Raw genomic sequence first — 22,389 nt, 5'->3', positions numbered from 1 at the left:
AATACACGTTGTATTTTTGAAAACCTTTCAACTTAAATGTAGAATATGTTAATAAATAATAATTATACCTATTTTATGTACATTGTACATTATGCATATAATATTATATTACTGTATTTGCTTTATGCGCAGATTAAGTTAAGTTTTACCTAATTATACATAGTACATATGAAAATTTTATTTATTTTTACTTATCCAAAAAGTAAAATCGAAAATCGAGGGAAATGCAATTTTTCAACTTATCGAGGTTTTCGAGTTATCAAGGTTTTAGGAAAGCATGTCGACTTAAAGAGTTTTTAAAATGTATGTACGTATTATAGTTTTTAATTATTACATAATATATATTGTATAAAATTGCAGAGTGTAATGTGTACCTATTGTTATTATTATTTTAAAATTGTTACTAGAAAAATATTTAAATATGATGAAAAAAGCTAGTGATTAAATAATTAATAGTTTTTACATTGGATACCACCATACACGTGTAACCGTCCAATCGCAAATGATAATACCAAAGGAAAATACGATATAAAAACTTTAAACACGATTAGGTTTAATTATCGGAACGCACAAGCAGATTAGACAACAGATTTTAAAAATTATCCGTCATTATATCCGTTTATATTTAGAATATAAGTAGAATGTTCGAGTTATCTATATAGCTGTTTTTCTTTCGATTAATCGAGGTTTTCGCAAGAGAACGGCATTTGTTTCGACTTACCAAGGTTCTCAACTTATCGGCAGTGTTTGATTTTTTTTTTTAATGTATAATCTATTATTATATGCGTATTTAACCAATTCACGACTTATTATTATTGCTTTATTCTTATAATATAATTTTAAATAAATAATTTGACTAACATTTATAATAATATATTGTTTTTCAATATTATACATAAATATTTAGTCTTTTAAATAAACTTACTGTATCAAAGTTCACAGCTTTTAGTGGTCCATATAGAAATTATTTTGGTGGAAAAGGGAAACGTATTCTTTTGGTGAAAACGTGCTTACCCAGATAAACTCAAACCATTTTCAAAATAACAGTTGTACTTAAAAGTTGAGGTTATATAAATAAAAGCAAATGCTTTTGGAAATTCGTTAAAGATATATGAATATATCTCTTTACCGAATAACACACACTTAAACGATCAATACTTTGACAATTTAAAGACAATTACAAATAGTTTATGTGTGTTTTTAATTCAGTTTAACATCATTATCAGTAATTAAAAATTCATTTCCAATTGTTATAACAGTTAATAGCGATTTAGTTGATTTTATAGTGATATATACAATTGTCATGGAAAATACCTAATTGATATTTTACATACCCTTGTTTTAAATGCTAAAACCAGGGTGTATTTATATAAATAATTACACCTTGGCTAAAACACTTGAATCGTTGTCCGTCGATGTACGTTCAGTCTGTGCTTGTTATACTATTACTCAGTAATTTTTCAAATATAAATGGTAATATAAACGCGGGGTCTGCGGGCCCTCGGTTACGCCACTGGTACTGTCTGTACTCTTTTCCCTTATATGGCGTTACCACTTATTGTAAATTTCATATAATAAAGTTATTATTATTATTTTTAAATAGGTATCGGGAATTGGTAAGTACACAATATAAATATAGACGTTTTCTCAATTTTTGATATGCAATCTTAAGAATACAAACAATTATCAATGTTTAAATAAATTAACAACTTCAAGGATAATAATTATTTATTGATTTGTTTTTATTTCATAAAAAAAAAATCACACATTCATAAGTCATATAAAATGAATAAATAACTATAGCTAATAAGTAATAGCAGTACACAAATTACACAATATTATACCTAATTATAATAGTAAAATGACTACAATAAATATTGGTGAATACCTAGTACCTACCTACCTACAATAAAATATATAATATATATTATACACGTATATAGCGTACCTACGTATAGCAAGTCACTGACAGAATATACTACAATAATATTATATATTGTACAGCATCGAACAAATATAAATACTAAGCCTATACATATATACGTTTAATAGTATTTCGTATTCATTTACTGTTTATGTAACACCCTAGTGATATATCATAACACAGTATACCTATTTTCAAAATTTACAACATCTACATGGGCGCCACTAGAGGGGTGCAAGAGGGTGCACTTGTAGCCCCTGGCTTTAAAAATAAATAAAAATAATTGAATGGTATTATATAATATAATATTTATAATATCAAATAATAATAGTATAAATTATTATTATATCATATATATAATAATAACTAATATTATATAATATATATTAGAATTAGAAATCACCGCGTATACTATATGCACAAATGCACCCCCCTGATAAAATTCCTGGCGGCGCCTATGGACATCTATACATAGATTATAGGTAGTATATTTGTTTATAATACGATTAAAGTTATTATTGCCTATTATCAATGTTTTATATAATAAAAAAATTAATAATAATACTGACTTTGGGCGAGGTTAGTTGCGTTATATCTATGCAACTTGAGACATCACTTTAAATATATTATATAATAATATTATACTATTCTAATTTACAAACATATTTATATGAGTAATTGTATATTTTTGTGATTGTATCCAATGATCGTGAATGTTGATGAATCGTTTTTTTAACACGGGTGATATTGTATTAATATTAATGCGTGCATACTGCGTATTATGTATGATTTTTGTACTAAACAAATGCAGTAAATAAATAGTTAAACAATTGGCGAACAATATTTTTCCTGCTGTCGCATATTAGATATATATATTTTTTTTCACCGAAAATAAAAAATGATTACTGTCACTTCATTTTTGTTATTGAAAATAACTACGCATACAATGAGTCGTAAGTTTACAGATACCTAATGTATAGATATAGACTGTAATTCTTTTCATGTTTATTAAAATAATTATGATGAAACTAGGTATAATAAGGTAGGTATTATTGATGATTTTCTACCTTGATCGCTATATCGTAACGCAATAATTTTCTATGTATATTGTATAATATTATGTCTTTTCATAAATAACCTATAATAGAAATAATTGTAATATATAATAACGAACATTGGCATTCATTTATAATGTATAGTAAAATTGCAGATCTATGAAACAATATTTATTTAGTTATTGTTTTTTGTTGATCGTTCCTTATAATTGGAGAAATTACATTTTAAAGTTGTTTTACGCCAACTAAAATCAATTAAACCTGTCTAATTTTGTTTAAACTAATAAACAGTAGAATTGATATTCATTTGGTCAGTCTGGAAATCTATTTTAAAGATGCTATTTTTTTTTTTTTAATAAAGGATATATTAATAAAAAATTATGAATAATAAATTTATACCGCATCTATAATGGAAACTTTTAGAAATAATATTTATTCACACATTGGTAATGTAAAAAAATGCGCATACACCAGATCAATTCGTAAATGTAATTTAATACAAGTGGACTTAGTCATGTAACACGTAATACGTACCGACCTCTACAAGTATTATGAGAATTTGCGTATATATTTCTATGTAGGTGAATTATAGTTATTCAATATTTTTTTTTCAGCTATTACAAATAATTACTTTTAAACGGTCTAAACTCTAATCAAAATACCTGAGTTTGTATTTTTAATTATTTTTAATTTCATTTCAAGGTAAATCAACAGATGGATATACAAATCGCTATTGAACAGCAAAAACATTCAATCTCAATTAATATATTTAGGTAAAATACGATAAAGATACCCACAGTACGAATAAACGAAGATAAACGCGAAAAAATGTGTATCGACAGCATAATAATGGTGATAATCTAAATTTTATAAAGGTACCTATACCTACTTATATCTACATAATTTAACCGCCTTAAATAGAACTACAAATCGTACATATATATATATTTATAACATAATTTAATATATAATAATAACAGTTGAATAGTTGTTGCGTTTAGTACTTCTAGGTACCTACTTATATACGTAATTTATGGCTAAACATATATACACATATCTATGATTACATAAAAAAGATCAGTTTGCTATAGCAAGGTATATAAAGTGTAGAAGCGGATGTGTGTATGAATAAACCACTACTTATTGTATGGGAAATAAGTAGCTCTGCAGAGTTCGACAAGAATGAGAAGTCTTATAATTTATTTATAAATAATTTATATGTATATATATTATATATATACATATAGGTTTATTATATACAAAAGCTAAATGTTCAATAACTAAGATTGTTTCTGATGTAAGCTTTCTTCCTATTTTCGTGCCTGTGGCACTTGCCCCACCATGTCTTTTTCGTGCACACACGCACTCGTTTCAGTACGAAACACTTGGTCTGCACCACGTTGAAGAACAGCTTGCCAATCAGGTTCGCAGATCCGGTACCGATCGTTTTCAAACACGACCGAAACCTGAAACACATTCGTTATTAGTGACTGGTGCGAGTATAATAGATCAATCATAATAATTATTGAATGAGTAGTAACGTTTTCTTTCCTATATGGCTGTATAGAACATAATATATTATTATAACACAAAAATATTAGACAACTCTATAGTGCTACTTCATATTTTATACAGGTAGCTACGACACGATTTAGCGAGAGAAAAATATATCGTCCACAAAACGTGTGAATCGGAACACATAGGATGAGCGTAGAGAAAGAATTGACCAAAGCGATGAAATTATGTGGGAAGGTCGCTCGATCGGGATAAATCGAATAAGTCTTAAAATGCGTTAGAAGCTCTCCAGACAAATTCGATACGAACGCTGCTGAATCTCCAGCTATATTATATAATACGATATACGGTACTACCGCGCGGTCACTCATTATTAGAGTTACCACGGTTTGTTAGGACTTCTATTATATTGTATTTATGATAAATAGTGCTATACGTCATGTCGGTAGGTACGTACACGTTTATTGTTCGCGATGCTTGCGGAGAGCGGAAAACAAAAGAACGCGACGTGCTGCGAGTCAACGAAGGAAACAGTCGTCTACGACAGCTTCCTCGGCGAACGGATACTATATTTAAATATCGCTATGTGGTTTTATTACTTTGTAATATATTATATATGGTTAAACTAATACCATAAAGTGGGTCACAGAAACGTGCTACTGGAGTTGTATATTTTACGTATGGGGTAATCAAACGATCTGTTGTCGTTTAACTATTATCGTGATAGTTTGATTTGCTGCAGACGTAAACAGTAGTAAAAATACTAAAAATAATGTATTTGAACGCGTTTTTTAGAAGTTTGAACTAAAAGTCAATACCTACAAGATCTAGTCTAAATATCATACCTATATAGTATATACGAGTATTATAGATCGTTCTCAAAAACTAAGAAGTTATTATATTGGGGTATAGCTGCAGTGATTTCGTTAGAGTGTCTTGTAGTATTCTTATTGTAATATAATACATATAACATATAACATATAACTGTACCGATAAACCGCTTGTTAGTCATAAAAAATGATCGTACAAAAATATGTGGAATTAAAAATTACGAATTTTTTTATCGATTCGACTTTCGAATCGAGGTCAACAAATTTTTATTAATATTATTATTGTATACTTTATAAATAGTTTTGTGCGTCACCGCATTGTCTACAATACATCATAATGTGCAATAAAAAAAAAAAAACTCTGTGTTCCGGTACTCGCGGGATGCAGGTGAACTCGGGCGGGCGGTGTAGCAGTTATTATGACGCGCGAATCGTCGCATTACCCTTCTCAATAGCAGATATACGCACACTACGCGAACATTTTTGATTGTTTTTTTTTTAATTACGGTTACAAAAAATCGCACATCACACACTAATGCTGTATGACTTTAACATATTATTATTATTATTATAGGCGTATACGCGGCCACTTTCTGGGTTTCAGCTCGTATATGATATATCGCATGATGTACACGTTTGAGTAATCGAGCCGCGTTCGAGGTTTTCTCGTACATCGTGAGTACTCAACCGACAGAGTGTTATGACGAGTTCAAGGTTCGGTAGAACGATTTTTCGCTGTAGCGAACCGTATAACGCTTCCATAAATTCGCGAATTTATATATTATACACGCATATGTATGGCATGTCTGAGTCAGCTATGACGTCGATTGTGCACATACATCAGCGTTTCCCAGAGTGGGCAATATCGCCCCCGAGAGGAAGACAGGGCTATTCAGGGGGGGGGGGGTTACGTGGTTAATTCATTTTTTTATTGCGTACTAACCTACCAATACATTTTTTCTTTACGGAGGGGGGGGCGACTGTCGTTTTTTATTATTTTTTTTACAAGTGCTAGGTAAAGATAAAGAGTTTGGGAATCATTGATATACGCGTGTATGTTATACTTACGTAGGTAAGTAGATCTACTATACGATATTGGCATTGTCCGTGTCACGACATGATGAAATCGCTATTTAGTGGTCGGACATTCGGACGCCGCCATCACACAATATATACGCATATATAAATTTATATGCCGGTATAAGAGGTATATACATAATAAAATCCGGACGCGAGAACACCGCAATATGATAATATAATATTATTAAATATTATTACCTTTACGAGTATCGTTCGTATAATTATTATATACGTCATAGGTGCGAAAATAATACCACTGGAAAATACGATGCGGGTAATATTACAATAAATTTACAATATACAATCGTATAATTTAATATTTTATAGACGCGCAGTCGTGCATATCGTGCAGTATAGTCGTATCAGTTATTTGATTTTTTTGTACGGTTTTCGTGTTTGATTTGAACTTTAAACAACATAATAAAATATATTATTAAATATTATATTATAATACTTGAAAAATTTAATGAAATACATATGTTCACACTTAAATATGTATATATTTAAAAAAAGTTTTACTTGTATGTATATATTTTGTCGTTGCATAGTGGTTGTTTTATTCTTTAATATTATAAAAACATTTAAAATGCTTTATATTGACAGAAAACAAACGAAAATGTTTAAATGATACAATTTTATCATACATAATACAGAACACTTACTTTACAATAGCATTACGAACTTAAAATATATAGACATATAGTAATATTATGTCGACCACAACACTCAATGTACCAATATCATCAATATTTGCGTTAAAAAATTTAATGTTTCACATAATCATAAATGTGTATGGCAGTGTTTCCCAACCCGTGGGCGTGAATACATTTCTGGGGAGGTGCAAGCTGTCATCACGAAGTACAATTTGTATTTATTTAATTATTTTTATTTTATAATGTAGGGGAAAAATGAAAAATAAACGACAACCGGTTATCGGGTATCGATAAAGATTACAAGTGTTCTATTTTACAATTATTATTATATCAATAAAAAAGTACTTGTTCCTAATATTCTACAGTTTATTCGTTAAGAATACACAAAAAAGGTGATCAATTTTTCCAATTAATAGGAGAGGATTCGAGACTTTTAAAAACCTCCAAAGGGGCTCCTTTAGCTCTGGCAAAGAATAGAGAGGTTGGGAACCACTGATGTATGAGCTATTTATACAGGTAATGAAATATCTCAGCCTTCTAACACAATTTATACAGAGATATTCTGAGATTTGAACGCAGGCGGAATATTATCGAGTGTTATTCACATGCAATTTTATTATATCACGCTGTTATATTATGTCAAATTTTACAACATTGTATCATGCTGCTATACTAACTATGATTATACTATCGAACTCAACGCAAGGTTTAACAGTCGAACAGATTATATTATAAACGTACTAGGAGATTTCCCGAATATTCTACTGTATATATACAGCATCATTCTAAGGTCCAAATTCGGCGAGGCTTTAAAACAAGTTTAGACGATTTAATTGATTTTTTTTTATCTGACCGTTGGCAGACGTCGTCTTAAGCTTAGTTTTTTCTACTGCTATATATAATATAATTGATTGGTGAAGATTATTTTTGTTAAACTAACAGCTATTTGCACTTTTGGTTACAACAGTCGAATTCTATGATTAGGTAGGTATTGTTTATTAGTGAAGGATTTCTTTAAATCTTAAAAGTTAAATAAAACATAAAAACTTTATCCGAAATTTGGGATAATTGAATTTGCGATACACATTATACTCGTTATCGGGGTATAACTAGGATAAACTACTACAGCAGCAGGTGGCCAATTTGTTTGATATCTTCTCCGTTACAGCATAGAACGAATTATTCGAATTTTATTTAATTCCTGAAGCGTACGCGTTTAATTATTAATTATAAAACAATATACCTATGTAATATGTATACATATCGGCATAACATTATCACAGTTGTTTTAATGTCATTGTAATAGTTTGTGAGTTGACTTAAATAAAATATAACCTTGATGTCTACACATAAATATTTATAATAAATGTTAAAAATATTTTGATTGAACAAAACGGTTTACAAAAAAAAAAAAAAAAAAATGATGATGCTTTTAAGAAAATACTTTTTTCATTTAGCCATATATTATAGTTTTGTAGCCTATAATTAATTATTGTTTATTCGAATATAACAGGAAATGGGCGTTGTCTTAAATTTTAACGAAGTAACTTCATTAAGAATACATACCTAATAGTACCTATATGTGCACTAAACTATGCATGTATAAAAATTAAATTTTATTGGACAAGAGGAAATGTAAATGTATTGGAAAAATATGAAACGATTAAATATACAGGAGTTTGAATAAACTTGTAAAACAAATTCAACCAATTTAGAAAACCGATAAAAAATTAGTGTAGGTACCTATTATTATTAGGTATTAATATATTATAAACAATTTGAGTTGTCCAATTTTTTATTTTTTCGACATCATCTTCTAAGTATTTTATTTTTACATGTGTGTAAAACTTTATAAACATTCTATTATAATAACTAACGTAAGTACTATTAAAGTAATCATAATAATTGTATTATACCTAATTATTACTCTTTTTTATATATATGATGCACTACAAGGTTATATACTTATATTGTATTATATCGCCTGTCTGAAATTGTTAGCAATAATGTTTGTATTTCAAACAAATTTAATATGAAATGTTAAATTTTGCCAAATATCTATGGTTTAGGTGTAAAACGTAATTGACGACTTGACATTGCCAAGGTTAGGTATCCTTATTTCTAATTATTAATTATTTGTGGTTATTTTGGTTAAAAAAAAAATATGTGTACGAAAAATTATGTTTTTTTCGTTATATTCGTATAAGATACAAAATATGTTACATATATAATATTATTATTTAATTTTTTTTTAAGTAACGAGTGACATACTCATAACTACGATCATTATAAATTATCGTTACATATATGGATTATCGCCATATATATAGATATTATATAGAACCTATGTATCTATTTAAAAAAATAAAAACTGAGAGACAGCTAGAGAATATTTTAGTATATGACGTGTGCTTATTTGTACACTTGTACCTACATCAAATCGTCTATCAAATAATTACAGTTATGTGCATTAATCTACGTACTACAATCTACAACAAAATATGATATATTATCACATGCTTGAAATTCGTATAATACAGTTGTTTGACATCAAATGAAAATGAAAATCAGAAAACGTTCTATACTAATTGTTTAACGACATCTATACAATTAAAATGTTATTATTCCAAAATAGTTTTAAAACAGAGGTATGTGTAATTTTATAATAGTTGTAAAAAAAAAAAAATAAAAATAAAGTATTTATACCATTGAATTTGTGAGATTTTACACAATATCGCTGTGTCAACACGACTAACAACTATATAATATAATAATTTAAGTAAGGTTTTTTTATTGTTAAGTTTATTTCTAATGTGAAATATAATCCTATAAATATAATCTAGCTATATATCACATACTTATAGTAAAATAACTTTACCATTCTATTTTTAAATTTAAAGTTACCCAATTAGCGGAGGTCGTTGAGATAAAATCTGAGTGATTAAAATTTAGAGCAAAAGAGAAATAACATACCCCCCATCATACATATACATAATAGAATTTTTAAATTTCTTTCTTGTGAACAACGGATGTTGGATTCTTGACTTGGTCTACCCGTTTGCCGGGAAAGTCAAACTTTCTCCGGGTGGGACCAGGGTACGTTATCCGTATAAGCAGAGCACATCATCAATAATAGTTGATTAAATTCGATTAGTTTATTGGTCATAACGACCAATTATAACGATGGTATATATTGTAAAAATAATATACTTAACCTAACCTTATTTTTGTTGACTACTAATAAAAGTTATGATGGGAAAAAATTGTAAAATAATATTTCAATTATAAATTAGAGATTAATAACAATTTTGTATTTATTGTCACTAAGTCATGTTTGAAAACGTAGTATGTATCAATGTATGTATCTATAATAGCATTTTATATTTAATATTATACTTATATTTAACTTTTATATTCACGTTAATTTATTTTATAGCAATAAGTACATAAGTATTTTGTGGATGATTATGATAATTGCTTGTAAATTACGTTAGATAGTCTAATAGTTTTTACATTATATTATTCACCATAACACGTAGGTGCAATATTATGTGTATACGTACATTTATTATACATAATGTGTATTATAACACACATACATAAAAGTCTTAACAAGTTAGTGAATAGCTATTTTGAAACATGAAATTAACAAACAACTAGGAATACTCGTATGTATATAGAAAAAAATTGTTAACTTTCCAATATTAATGAATGTAAAATATGTTAAGTATACATTTATTAAAATAAATTAACAATATAACTACATTTTTAACAGCATATTAACACTTGAAGAAATTTGGATACCAAAATATGTTTAGTATTAGTATACTGTAAATTTATACTGTGTAGTAAATATAATGTACAAACTATATTACAATAATATGTTATACATAGAATTATTTAAAAGTTATTGAAAATCAAACAATAACTATTTTTGCATTGAATTATGATAATTCGAGTAAAGGAATATTTTCTTCAATTTTCCATTACATTTATCGAGTTTGAAGTCCAAATAACTGATATTGCTTCAATAATATGAACACTTATTGAAGCATAGTTGATACAGGTATAATATTGTTATATCAATCTTAATATTCTTTATTCAATTAGAGACAGGCCTTACTTAATAATTTGACATTTAAAATTGGTAACGACAAGTAAAAAATGTAAAATATTTGTCGAAAAACTGTAAGTGCATTTAAGTTTTTACAAGCGCTTTTTTATCGAGTCGCGTGAACTGTGTTGTGGGAAATGATGTTATCTAATAAAAATAAATCATAACACATAAGATACTTGTTAATAATAATTAAATAATTGATTTATGTTCTAATTAAAACAAAATAAATCAAAGAGGCCTATATTTGGTTGATTTGTTCGAAATCCTATATAGCTGTTACCAGTTATATGTATTATAATTTCTACGTGACCTTATAGTGTTTCAATCTTACAAATCAACTAAACTGGTATGAATGTTTTGACAGTATCATGCGTGTACAATATAATATATACCTACATATTATTATTATAATATGTATACAATTCGATTTATTGGACAGGTTTTTTTCATCATAGATCTATAACGTTATATTCTATACGTATGGATATCACGTATTGAAGATATATTGAACTTGTCATGATGCGTTTAATTTTTACGAGTGTCTATGAATCGTTAAACAATAGACATCTAGGAATATGAGTTCATTATTATCGAAGCCTCAGAATAAACGAAATTTAATATTTCGAAGCACTCGTATCGTTTGCTTTGTATAGGTACGCGAAAGCCATTCAATCTAAACATTATATACATTTGTAGTATTTAAATAGAAGAAAACATTAGTCACTTAACGCGTGTTCACATTTAAAGTAAGTATATCGTTATAATAATATATAGGTTTTATAACGTAAGTCATGTCTATATAGGAGTAGGTACAGATAATTTTGATTAATATTGTTTTTATTTTAATAACATTTCTCCAAAGAACGTTTTATGCGCGAGTGTACATATATATTTTATACCCAGTAGGTAGGTATTGGAATTGTTTTGAAACAGTCTACGTTTTTTGACCATAATCATAAATAGAACTGAGATCATATATTATAGGTACTAGTCGAAGGTATATATAACTGTTAAGTGTACAACACATAATATATAAAATATAATAATATTATACTCGTACATTAACATTATATGCATTTTTTATTACTTTATTTTTATTCGTGTTAGATACATCAAAAAACGTTTGTTTTGTTGTCGTATATATAGATTTAGAAATGATAATGTTTTATTATTTCATCCAACACCTATTTTTTTTTTTTTTTATGAAACTTGTTCAGTTGTCCATAATTTTGTATGTTTTATAGCCTATAAGAGTTTTTCTTTTACACACATATTATATTATTATATATGAACTCAAATAAATTGGTTCGTTTTGTTTAGTTCTTTCTTTTAAATGTATCCCAGTCCAATTATGAATGTACACATTTAGTTATTCAAATAACCATAAAATGTTAATTCTATACTTCCAATGGTCTTACAAGAACGCGTTCATCCACGTTATATATTGTATAAATAGAAAAAAGGTTGGTCAAACGGGGTTCAGTAAACTGTTAAGTCTTTTGAAATGCCAATACAGTTTTTTAACAAGCCATGCCATTTTTTTAAGTTTAACTACTTTGAATTTAAAAACCATTTAAAATTCTATACGGCATCACAAGACAATATAAACGTGTTAAAAAGTATGAGTACCTATTTAAAATAGTGATTATTTTTTTTTATTGATCAATTATAATTTCATCAGCAGTTAAGGCCATTATAGTTATAATTTTTTTTTTTTTATAAAACGTTTAATTACATTAAAATATTACTTTTTTCTTATATACATACCTATTATTGTAATATATGTACATTATACTCATTATACAGTAGAATATTAATTTTTATTATTAAAGTTTTTGTCCAGTCCGATTTCTTTGAGTCTGGGCCTACGACTTCATGAAGATTATTGAGTTAATGTTGTAGTTGTGTTTTGCATCTTCGTAAAATCGGAATTTTATGAAAATATGTTTATAATTGGCATTCCTCATGAAATTGTCGGATCATTATTTCCCATACAAGTAATAATCATTCTAACCTAACGGGTATTGCGAATTCTCAATATATTGGTTATTATTTCTACTTTTTTAGATGGTCCGGTAGTGCCATGTTATTATATTAAATTTTTTTTTGGTTTCTATCGGTAGTTTTGCCACATAATTATTAAATTGTTGAAGTACCTATATCATTAAAGAATATTAAAAAAAAAAAAAGCGATTTAGAACTAAATACTTTCTACAGACAGGAAATTAATTATTCAGGATATGTATGTAATTAAGTAATAAGTTATGACTACCATATATTTTTTTTTGTATACAAATAATTAGTATTTAGTATAACCAATAACTAGATAATGTAAATACTTCCATTATGTATACTATACATGATATATTACTTGGTCAAAAAAATGTGTGTTTTTAGACTAAATCAAGTCGTAACTGTACTAAACTAATATTTATATAGTCGGAGTTACAAATCTATTCGGGGAATAAAGACGTTATTTCAAGGTTAAATTCATCTAAAAAAAAAAAAAGTCCGGTGACATTAAAAAGCATTTTGTTCTAAAAAAAGACGATTCATCGTCACGACAATGCGTTTCCCGACCTAACTGCGGAGTGGGCGGTCGGCGGCAGCGGTGCTGATATTAATTTATCTCGCGTCTTAAACGTAGTAAATTTTATTCGCAAATCACAAAATGGGTCGTCGGGGACGGTTACACGATGGCGCCATAATAATAATTATTATTACTGTGGCGTGCATGAAATAAATTTCACTAAAAAGAAACACGTATACACATATAGGCGCGTTATACACGCGTAGTATATAAATATGTAATAATTATATTATTCAAATGAAGACTTCGTGCGTTAGTTTTACGATCGGACGACCCGCTGGCTTCCGATATTTCGCACGTCTATCCACCACAAAACACGCGCGTCATTATTTATATAATTTGTATAGTACGTCTAACTGTCCGATATTATGCTTGTACATCGATATTCTAAAAATATTTATTATAGGTCGCGGTGATCGAAGTACCACAATATTTATAGGCATCGATAGTGATATCGTATAAGGACGTGACGGTATATAACACAAACTTCTTTTACGATCCCGAACGTATAATAATTATTATGCATAATATTATAATAATATGTACGGCGTACAATATATATACGTATAAGGATGACCGAGTGACGCAGGATATAGATTACACTGCAGACACACTAAAATAAATAAATATATATACATACATACACGTATTGTTATATCCTGTGACGAGTTTAATGAGTTTTTGAAAATATTTAGTTTATGACGTTATGTAGAAAACAAGCACGCTGCGAGACGCTCGTGGAAATGTCGCGTACATAGGTATGTATAGGTACGTATATTAGTCGTCTGTCGCGATCGTTTGTGTTTCCCGACCAGATCTCGAGAACATTTAAATTGGGCACTTCGGCTATTTATCGGTGGACCTTTAATGTTCTTATGGTCGGGTGCCGCATCGGGTTAATATGCATACACACACACACGAGCGCATAAGGACCGCGGCCGCAGATAATCTCTCGTGTTTTATTTTTTATCGGTTACAGACATCAAGCATAGATTCTATATACATATATTTTTTTAGGGTTATACACGAACATATTTGTTTGTTGTTTTTTTTTCTTCGACTTAACGAGCCACCATTTATCGGAGGGATGCGTTCATAAATCGAGTTTCAATTAAAACGAGAATATACAAAGTGTCGTTTTGTATGAATGTATATATATATATATTATGTATATTGACGAGTGTAAATAAATTTTAATGTAATTTATAAACTAGTCGTACGTATAAATCGATTAAAATGTATACGCCACATAATAGACGAGCATAACGACAGCGGGATATCGATTTTACGTTCATTTTATTGAATTTTATATGAAATAGGCCTGTGCAGTGTGCATAGGCCGCTGAACGTCTAAACACTATAAAATTCTAATTTACGAGCAGCCAATCAATAAAGTAACGATGCCAATTAATACATTAGCGTTGCAGTATGGTGTAGGTTTTAATCTGTAGTGGGTTTCTGTGCTATGATATAAGTATATTCTATAAATTACGCTTCTTTGAAATTTAAAAATAATTTGTGTCTCCCGTATAAACTTGCAGTAAAAAGAAAGTTTTTCACAAATTTACAAATGGCATGTACCATATGTAATTTGATAGATCTTTTTTTACACGAATTGCATGACAAAAATATTTATGCTTAAAGAGCCTGATCATTGTTTAACAAAAGAAGGATATTGGTTCTGAAATGTATTTTTCTAATCTTCCCTTTTTTGTTTTCTTTGATACGCCTACATATTATTTTATATTGTAATCAACGTTCACAACATTATTATATTATATACTTAGCAATTTAATACGACATTACGACCTATACCTCGTCATCCGGTTATTGTCATCGTGTAATTTTCTGATTATTCTTTGTAACTCTTTGGTGGTTATAAGTTCCTATAATAATACCGATTATACTAGTACTTTGACGATAATATTGTTAATTTCGAAATAATTATTTAGCGATTAGGTAGATGAGCTGTATTATAAATATTTTATTGAATATTACTGTATGCGTTCGGGCGGTCTTGTTATATAGGCAAAGCGAAATGATAATAATAATATTCTTTAAATGTAATCACAAAAGCCTAAAGAGTTTGGTATTGTCAAATAAAATACGCAATCTCATCGATGTCGTTGATATATATTTTTTTCTAACAAATATTTATGGCATGAAATCGTAATATTTTACAATTGCCTAAAGGAGATATAAAACGTTTAATTATTTCGATATTTTGTAATTTATGAAAAGGTTATATAATATACATATTACTACATATCCATTAAGACCTATTATGAATTTACTGCATTTTGTGCGAATATCATTAAATTGGAACATCAGATCCAATATAATATCGAAAAGCAGCCATTATGGCGAATAACTATATTCCATTTTAGTAAATACATAACTCATATCTCGATTTCTGCACTTATAGGCCGATTTTCTACTTTGTTTTTTTAAGTATTTACTTTAAAATTATTTTATTTAATACTTTAATTATTTTCAGAGGTTCGAAATTGATTACGAAATTGACATGATATATAATAGATACATGTGTAATAAAATATATCTAATGCAATTATTAGTTTTGTAACAATAATTATTATTGATGTATATTAATACAGTATAATATAAGTTCAACCCGTTGGCAAAATAGATATTCTGGGGTTATTTTTCCACCCACCATTAATGTTAAAAAAATTGTACACTGTCATCATAACACTCTATATTATACATATAGTCATGTCACTATAGACGCCATTATTAGCCCCGAGGGACGTCACGATAAAGTTCTTGGATCAGTCGACAATATTATTAGATTATCGAACCCACACATGGAAACACATTTTTATATATGCGGAGGACTACGGTAATTATTAGTACTTATATGTATATTTAATGGTGTATAAATTGAAGGGTGAATTTCTAGTTGGGTATTAATGACGACAGATGAGTAGTAAGTACAAAGAGAACGGGTTGTACCGTGTACGGCAATGGCTTTATATAATGATGGTTTAATATGTTATTGCATTTATTGAATTCTATAAAAATTTTTTAACAAAAATGTCATAAAATACTACTTATAAAAATAAATTAGATGCTCTCCCCCCCAAAAAATTAAATTAAATTAAATTAAATAGGTATAGCTTAAATATTCCACGATTATGTACATCCACAGTCCATGGTTTTTTTTAACTAATTCAGTACTTTTTGTAGTTATTATTGTATCCAAAATATGAATTAAACCAATTAATTTAGAAAAATAGTTCAGTCCATGTAACAGATGACATAAATACAAATTATGTAAAAAATTTAAATTATCAAAACTAAAATTTTAACCTAAAATAACATTTAATTTATTAAAACCACTATTAAAATTTTTAATACCAATACATAAAAATAATAATATAATAATATATTAATTTTTTTATACCATTTAATAATAAATGCCATGTGGCAATAGATAGAAATATTTTTTCAATAGAAAAACAATCTGTTTTGAATATTTATATCCTCAAGTTAACTTAAAAATTCAAAAAATCAGATTTTGAATAAATTAATTTTTAATGAGAAAATGGGGTCGAGTATGTATGGAGAATGATCCTGTATATATATTATAGTAGTAGTTTGGTTAGTAATGTATACTAGCTTTAATCATTGTACATGTTCCTTTTTCTAACACTTTTTTTAGGTACAATTTTTTTTTACCGTGTAGTACTAAATATTCTAAGTAAATTGGTATGACTAAAGTACGCCTTGTTATGGTTTTGTAAAAACGTTGAGTTAAAGTGTATTAAATATTAATATTCAGCAATTTTTTTTTTTAAATTAAAAATTTATAAATCAAATTTACATCATAACCAATTTTACGAAATACAACAGTCATATTATGATGGACGTCAAGCGATAACTCTTTTTTTATTAATCCTCCTTAGTCATCTCAATAACCAATGTAAATTTTGAATATTAAATACGTCCCCCTTTGGTTATAAAAACACAAAAGACTTCATCGGGGTTTTGGCATTGAGAGAAAACACGGATTTCTATCGTATCTTTACAGTCCATTGATCCAAACTTGGCGATGCCCGGAAGGACAATTCTGCATTGTCTGTATGCCTCGTGAATGATGACCTGTCCAATACTTTAAGCTACATAAAAATATTATCGATCTATCCATGAACAATATATGTTACATGTATACATTTTTTGTGTTAAAAATATAAATATTTTCCTAAATATAAAAATATTCATACGGCAAAAGTAAAATTATCACCTTTGGGCTACGCATACAACGATATAGGTAATATATAAAAACTACAAATATTACGATGTAACTATATAAAGTGACAATATTAAATACACACGATAAAATTTCAAATATATAGAATATTATCACATAATTGTTACTATATAAAAAAATTATGGTATACAGAAATTATTTGATATAAAAAACATAATAGATAGGTAGTGTAGGTACCTTTTTGTCCTCTTTTATTTTACTTAAGTTGTTGTTTATTATTTAAATTCAATATTCAAGGGAAATTTAAAACTTTTGTTGTATAATGTAAATGATGTTTCAATAATAAAACTAGATCTATTAAAATATTCTATAATGGATTAATAATTGTTTTAAAATATATCTACATATTTAGAGATAAAATTAAAATTAACGATAGAAATAGGATTAATGCACGTGTGAGAAATCTAAGATATGACAAGATACGTCTTGTGGTTTGTATTATATCCGTGTGATACACCACATATGTATAAATACAGATGAATTGACTTACAAAATAAAGCACTTTGTATGCTAATATAAATTCCATGATTATACATAATGGGAGTATAGAAAAAAACAAAAACATAAAATAGAAAAATAATAACATCATTATATCGGAATTTTTTTTCGTGTTCTACATTTTTATTATTTGAATACAGGGTTATTATTTTTATCTATTTAGACGACGACAAGCCACTCATCTTTGATGATGTGCAAGCACAATATATTTTAAATACGATTTCGATGAAATAAAAATATTTATTGTACACAAAGATGTAGGGCTATAATAATTTATGTCAGTGGCTAATAAATACTGAAAGGAGGGTAAGAAAAGAAGTATATACATTTAAATTCGTTCTCCTAGCGGGATAGACCATTTAAATTAAATTTAGAAAACGGGCCCCGCGAGACCGTGGCTAATGGGACAGATTCATTCGTACGAGTATTTTATTTTTATTTTATAATTTTATTTGAAGACACTAAATCATTTCGTCGACCATTTCACGTAATATATAATAATAATAATAATAAAAACGGTTTAAACATTGTTAACTAACGTATAACAGTATAGGTAATATTGTAATATATTACGTTTCAATGCAATTGTATTAATACTTTACATTATTTTTCGAGTCTAAAGTAATACGATGTTAAGAGTAAAAATATTAACAGAATGAAAAACCTAACACCGTGATATAATAACATTAAGCAATTAAATGCAAAAGTATTATAATATCACAATCAATAAAATAGTACAAATAATGTAATTAAAATATCAAAACGGATGTGTTCTCAAATTAACCTTGAGTATTCACTTGAATATTCTTCTCAGAGTTTGTTTTATTTTTGAATAACTGCCAATTTATGACGGTATGGTAACTAACACTAAGGATGAATATGCGTAAACAATATTCTTTTTTTATTTATTTACTATATACAATCTATATCTATAAATAAGGGATAAAATTATTATTGTAAGTGTTGAGAGCAGAATACATATTGTACATTTTAATATTAGTGCATCACGTTAATTTTTGTAATAATAGCTTTGATGTGAGCTGTCATCCATTAATAATGGCACTCTCGGTAAACAATATTCAAAATGTATTTTAATTTTTGCATTTCAGTTGAAATTGAAATGATTCATGTGCCTACATTCAACCTACAGGTGTAAATGTGAATGACTAAAATGTAATGTGAACATAATATACTACAAATATAATGTTATATCAGAAAAAGGTATGCATGTGCATGTCATAAAGCTATATAGTCATATAGGTTTATAGTATTGCGCATATATTTTATTGTGTAAATATAATATATTCAAGTATGAATTGTATGATTCAAGATAGTATTGTGCTATAAACACTAAAATATACTAATTAATAATCAAATAGTATGTTATCAATTTTAAGAATTAAATTTTTTAATATTATATTTGATAATAAACTATAAGATAGTTCTGATTTAATTAAATAATGTGGATAAAATGTGTAAAGTTATTAATTTTCAAAAATCGTCAAAACAAATATTTATAGTTTAATTGTTAAACAACTTCGTGAATATACACATTATTCGGGTAAGGTTTATGATGAAAATAGTTATTATATACTTTAAATAAGATTTTTCTAATTTTTGTTCAATGCCCATCGGGTCTAGAAATGATAATATTACATTATATAGGTATATATATCACTGCGGCACCTACGCTTTTTGAAAAACCGGTTAATCCATTATTATAAAAATAAAATAATTTATGCTAACTTCACTTGGATTATTCGATTATATAGTTTTTAGCATATTGATCTAAAATGTTATTACGTTTTCTTTCTATTAACAGATACAGATGAACCTGAGCTTAACCCCGTGTAACATGATGTAACATCAAAGATACGACCGACAAAGACGTAATATTTATTTTTTGGTAAATAAATAAAGAAAAAAAAATTTAATATTTGTTTCTTGACAGGACAGTCAATTAGGCTTTTTTCAAATTGAATCATGAATGTCCAACAAGTCAACAAATATTGAGATTGTCTGAAACAGTGGGTAGACTGAACAACAAAGTCAACATTGTTATCATCACCTTAAGCATGCTTCCCCAGTGGAAATCATCGCACACTATGTCAATATGCCTACGTAAAAAAAAATGTAAATATTTTTAATAATACCACGAACTCATAATAATTTGCAAGTGTTTTAAACAGCAGTTTGATTTTAAAATAATACCGGTAAACCTGAATGATTTAAAAATTATATATATTAAAACGCTATCTATTAATGTTCAATTAAAATAACTTGTACAATCAGTGAGAATTAATTTAGTGAATAATTATGATTAATGGTTTAATTAAAACCAATTAAGATTTTATGAGCATTATTATTAGTTGAACAATTTTCTTCTTACGAAAATTATACTTAGCAATCTGTATAGCATCTCAACAATAATTTTATAAAACCACTGAATTATGATTTATGTTTAAATTGAAATGGTAAAAATAATTATTTACGAGTATATAATTAACTATAAAAATTATTATACACAAATTTAATCAAAAAATTTTACTACAATTTACTGTATAGACGTATAACAGGTATTTATTAAATGAGAATTACTTATTTGTGCCAAAAAAGGTACTTTTTTATCAACAGTTTTTTGTACAAAATTTATCTATATAGTGTATATCCATTTTAAAGTAATTATGATACAATCATAAAAAAATTTTAAAATATTTTTTTTAACAATTATACAAAAAATATAGTTTTTGTCAGAAAAATAGATAAAATAAATCGTGTATACATATTATAATTTTTAGTTGAAATACCTACTTAGCTATATATTATTAGAAGATATTATATTTTGTAATTAATGGTTCATGGTGATTTGAAGAAAATATCTTGAAGGGGTGAAATATGATAAACCTATTAAGAAAGATCACGACTGCGGTGCGTAGGTATATGTCAATTACCTATTAATTTTTCACACCTGTTGTATATACTTATATGAAGAATAATTAATTTTCTGCTGTGATAATCATCGTTTATGAATCATTAATATTGATCAATGACGTAGGCATTGATGTTTAAGTATATTAAATACAAAACGTTATAGATGTACCTGCGGTCACACGAGCAGTGCATGAGAGTGTTCAGCCTCCAATTGAACAGACCGTATTTACTTTGCAAAGCGCCGATCCACATTGGGCAAGACGTGTCGTGGACTCTACAGCACCGATCCGCTCCACCAAACCCGTCGAGTTGTCTGTACGATTTCGCTGAACGCCCTTTCCCACACCATTTTGTACCAGGAACTCTCAACACGGACATCAGATCTCTCTTTCTGCGTTTGCTGGAATCACGACAATAAAAAAAGTTTATAATGTGTTATAAAACAAGTGCACTGTAATGTGTTGTAAATCATAATCATAAACGCTCAGTCCGCGGTTTCATCATTATAGGCTTTCAAACAATATTATACGTATAGATATTTCAGAAAATATATCAAAAATAATGTTTCCCGTAGCTATATATTTCATAAATACGTATAAATACATGCGTATTATTACGCATAATTTAATAAATAATGTTCAGACTGTCTTCATTAAATATATATAGGTATATATATATTAGTCGAAGTGATTAGCGTCTGGACCTCGGAGAATTAACAGTAAAATATCATCTTCTTTAGAGTTCCAAGTCTTTCTATTAGAACGATTTGGAAGTTTAAATTGCTCATACTAATTCAACAGGTAAAATTATTAAAGAAATTTAAATAAGAGAGTATCGGCAGTAAAAAAAAAAAAAAAAAAAACAGTTTCAATAAAAATTAAAAGCTCTGCAATTTTGAATAAGAA

The 22,389-nt window shown here is 27.6% G+C and overlaps 1 protein-coding gene and 1 long non-coding RNA gene across 2 annotated transcripts in view; one reads left to right on the top strand and one right to left on the bottom strand.

Moving 5' to 3' along the window:
• Positions 1-1,710: 1,710 nt before the first annotated feature.
• LOC114121615 (group 3 secretory phospholipase A2) overlaps positions 1,711-22,389 on the bottom strand; it is a 42,072-nt gene continuing 21,393 nt past the window's right edge. The window contains exons 3-4 of the mRNA XM_027984023.2: positions 21,654-21,884; positions 1,711-4,445 (exon numbers count right to left, since the gene is read on the bottom strand). Coding sequence (XP_027839824.2) covers positions 4,253-4,445; positions 21,654-21,884 — 424 coding nt within the window. The 3' untranslated portion in view covers positions 1,711-4,252. The remainder of the gene's footprint in view (positions 4,446-21,653; positions 21,885-22,389) is intronic.
• Positions 20,022-20,614, top strand: LOC126554772 (uncharacterized). The gene is made up of 3 exons (XR_007606729.1): positions 20,022-20,114; positions 20,376-20,442; positions 20,505-20,614. It is a non-coding gene; the product is annotated as an uncharacterized LOC126554772 (long non-coding RNA).

This window comes from Aphis gossypii, chromosome 1 (genome assembly GCF_020184175.1).
Source record: "Aphis gossypii isolate Hap1 chromosome 1, ASM2018417v2, whole genome shotgun sequence".
NCBI lineage: Eukaryota > Metazoa > Arthropoda > Insecta > Hemiptera > Aphididae > Aphis > Aphis gossypii.
The sequence above is the reverse complement of the archived record's forward strand: the minus strand, read 5'-3'. Positions and strand labels throughout refer to the sequence as shown.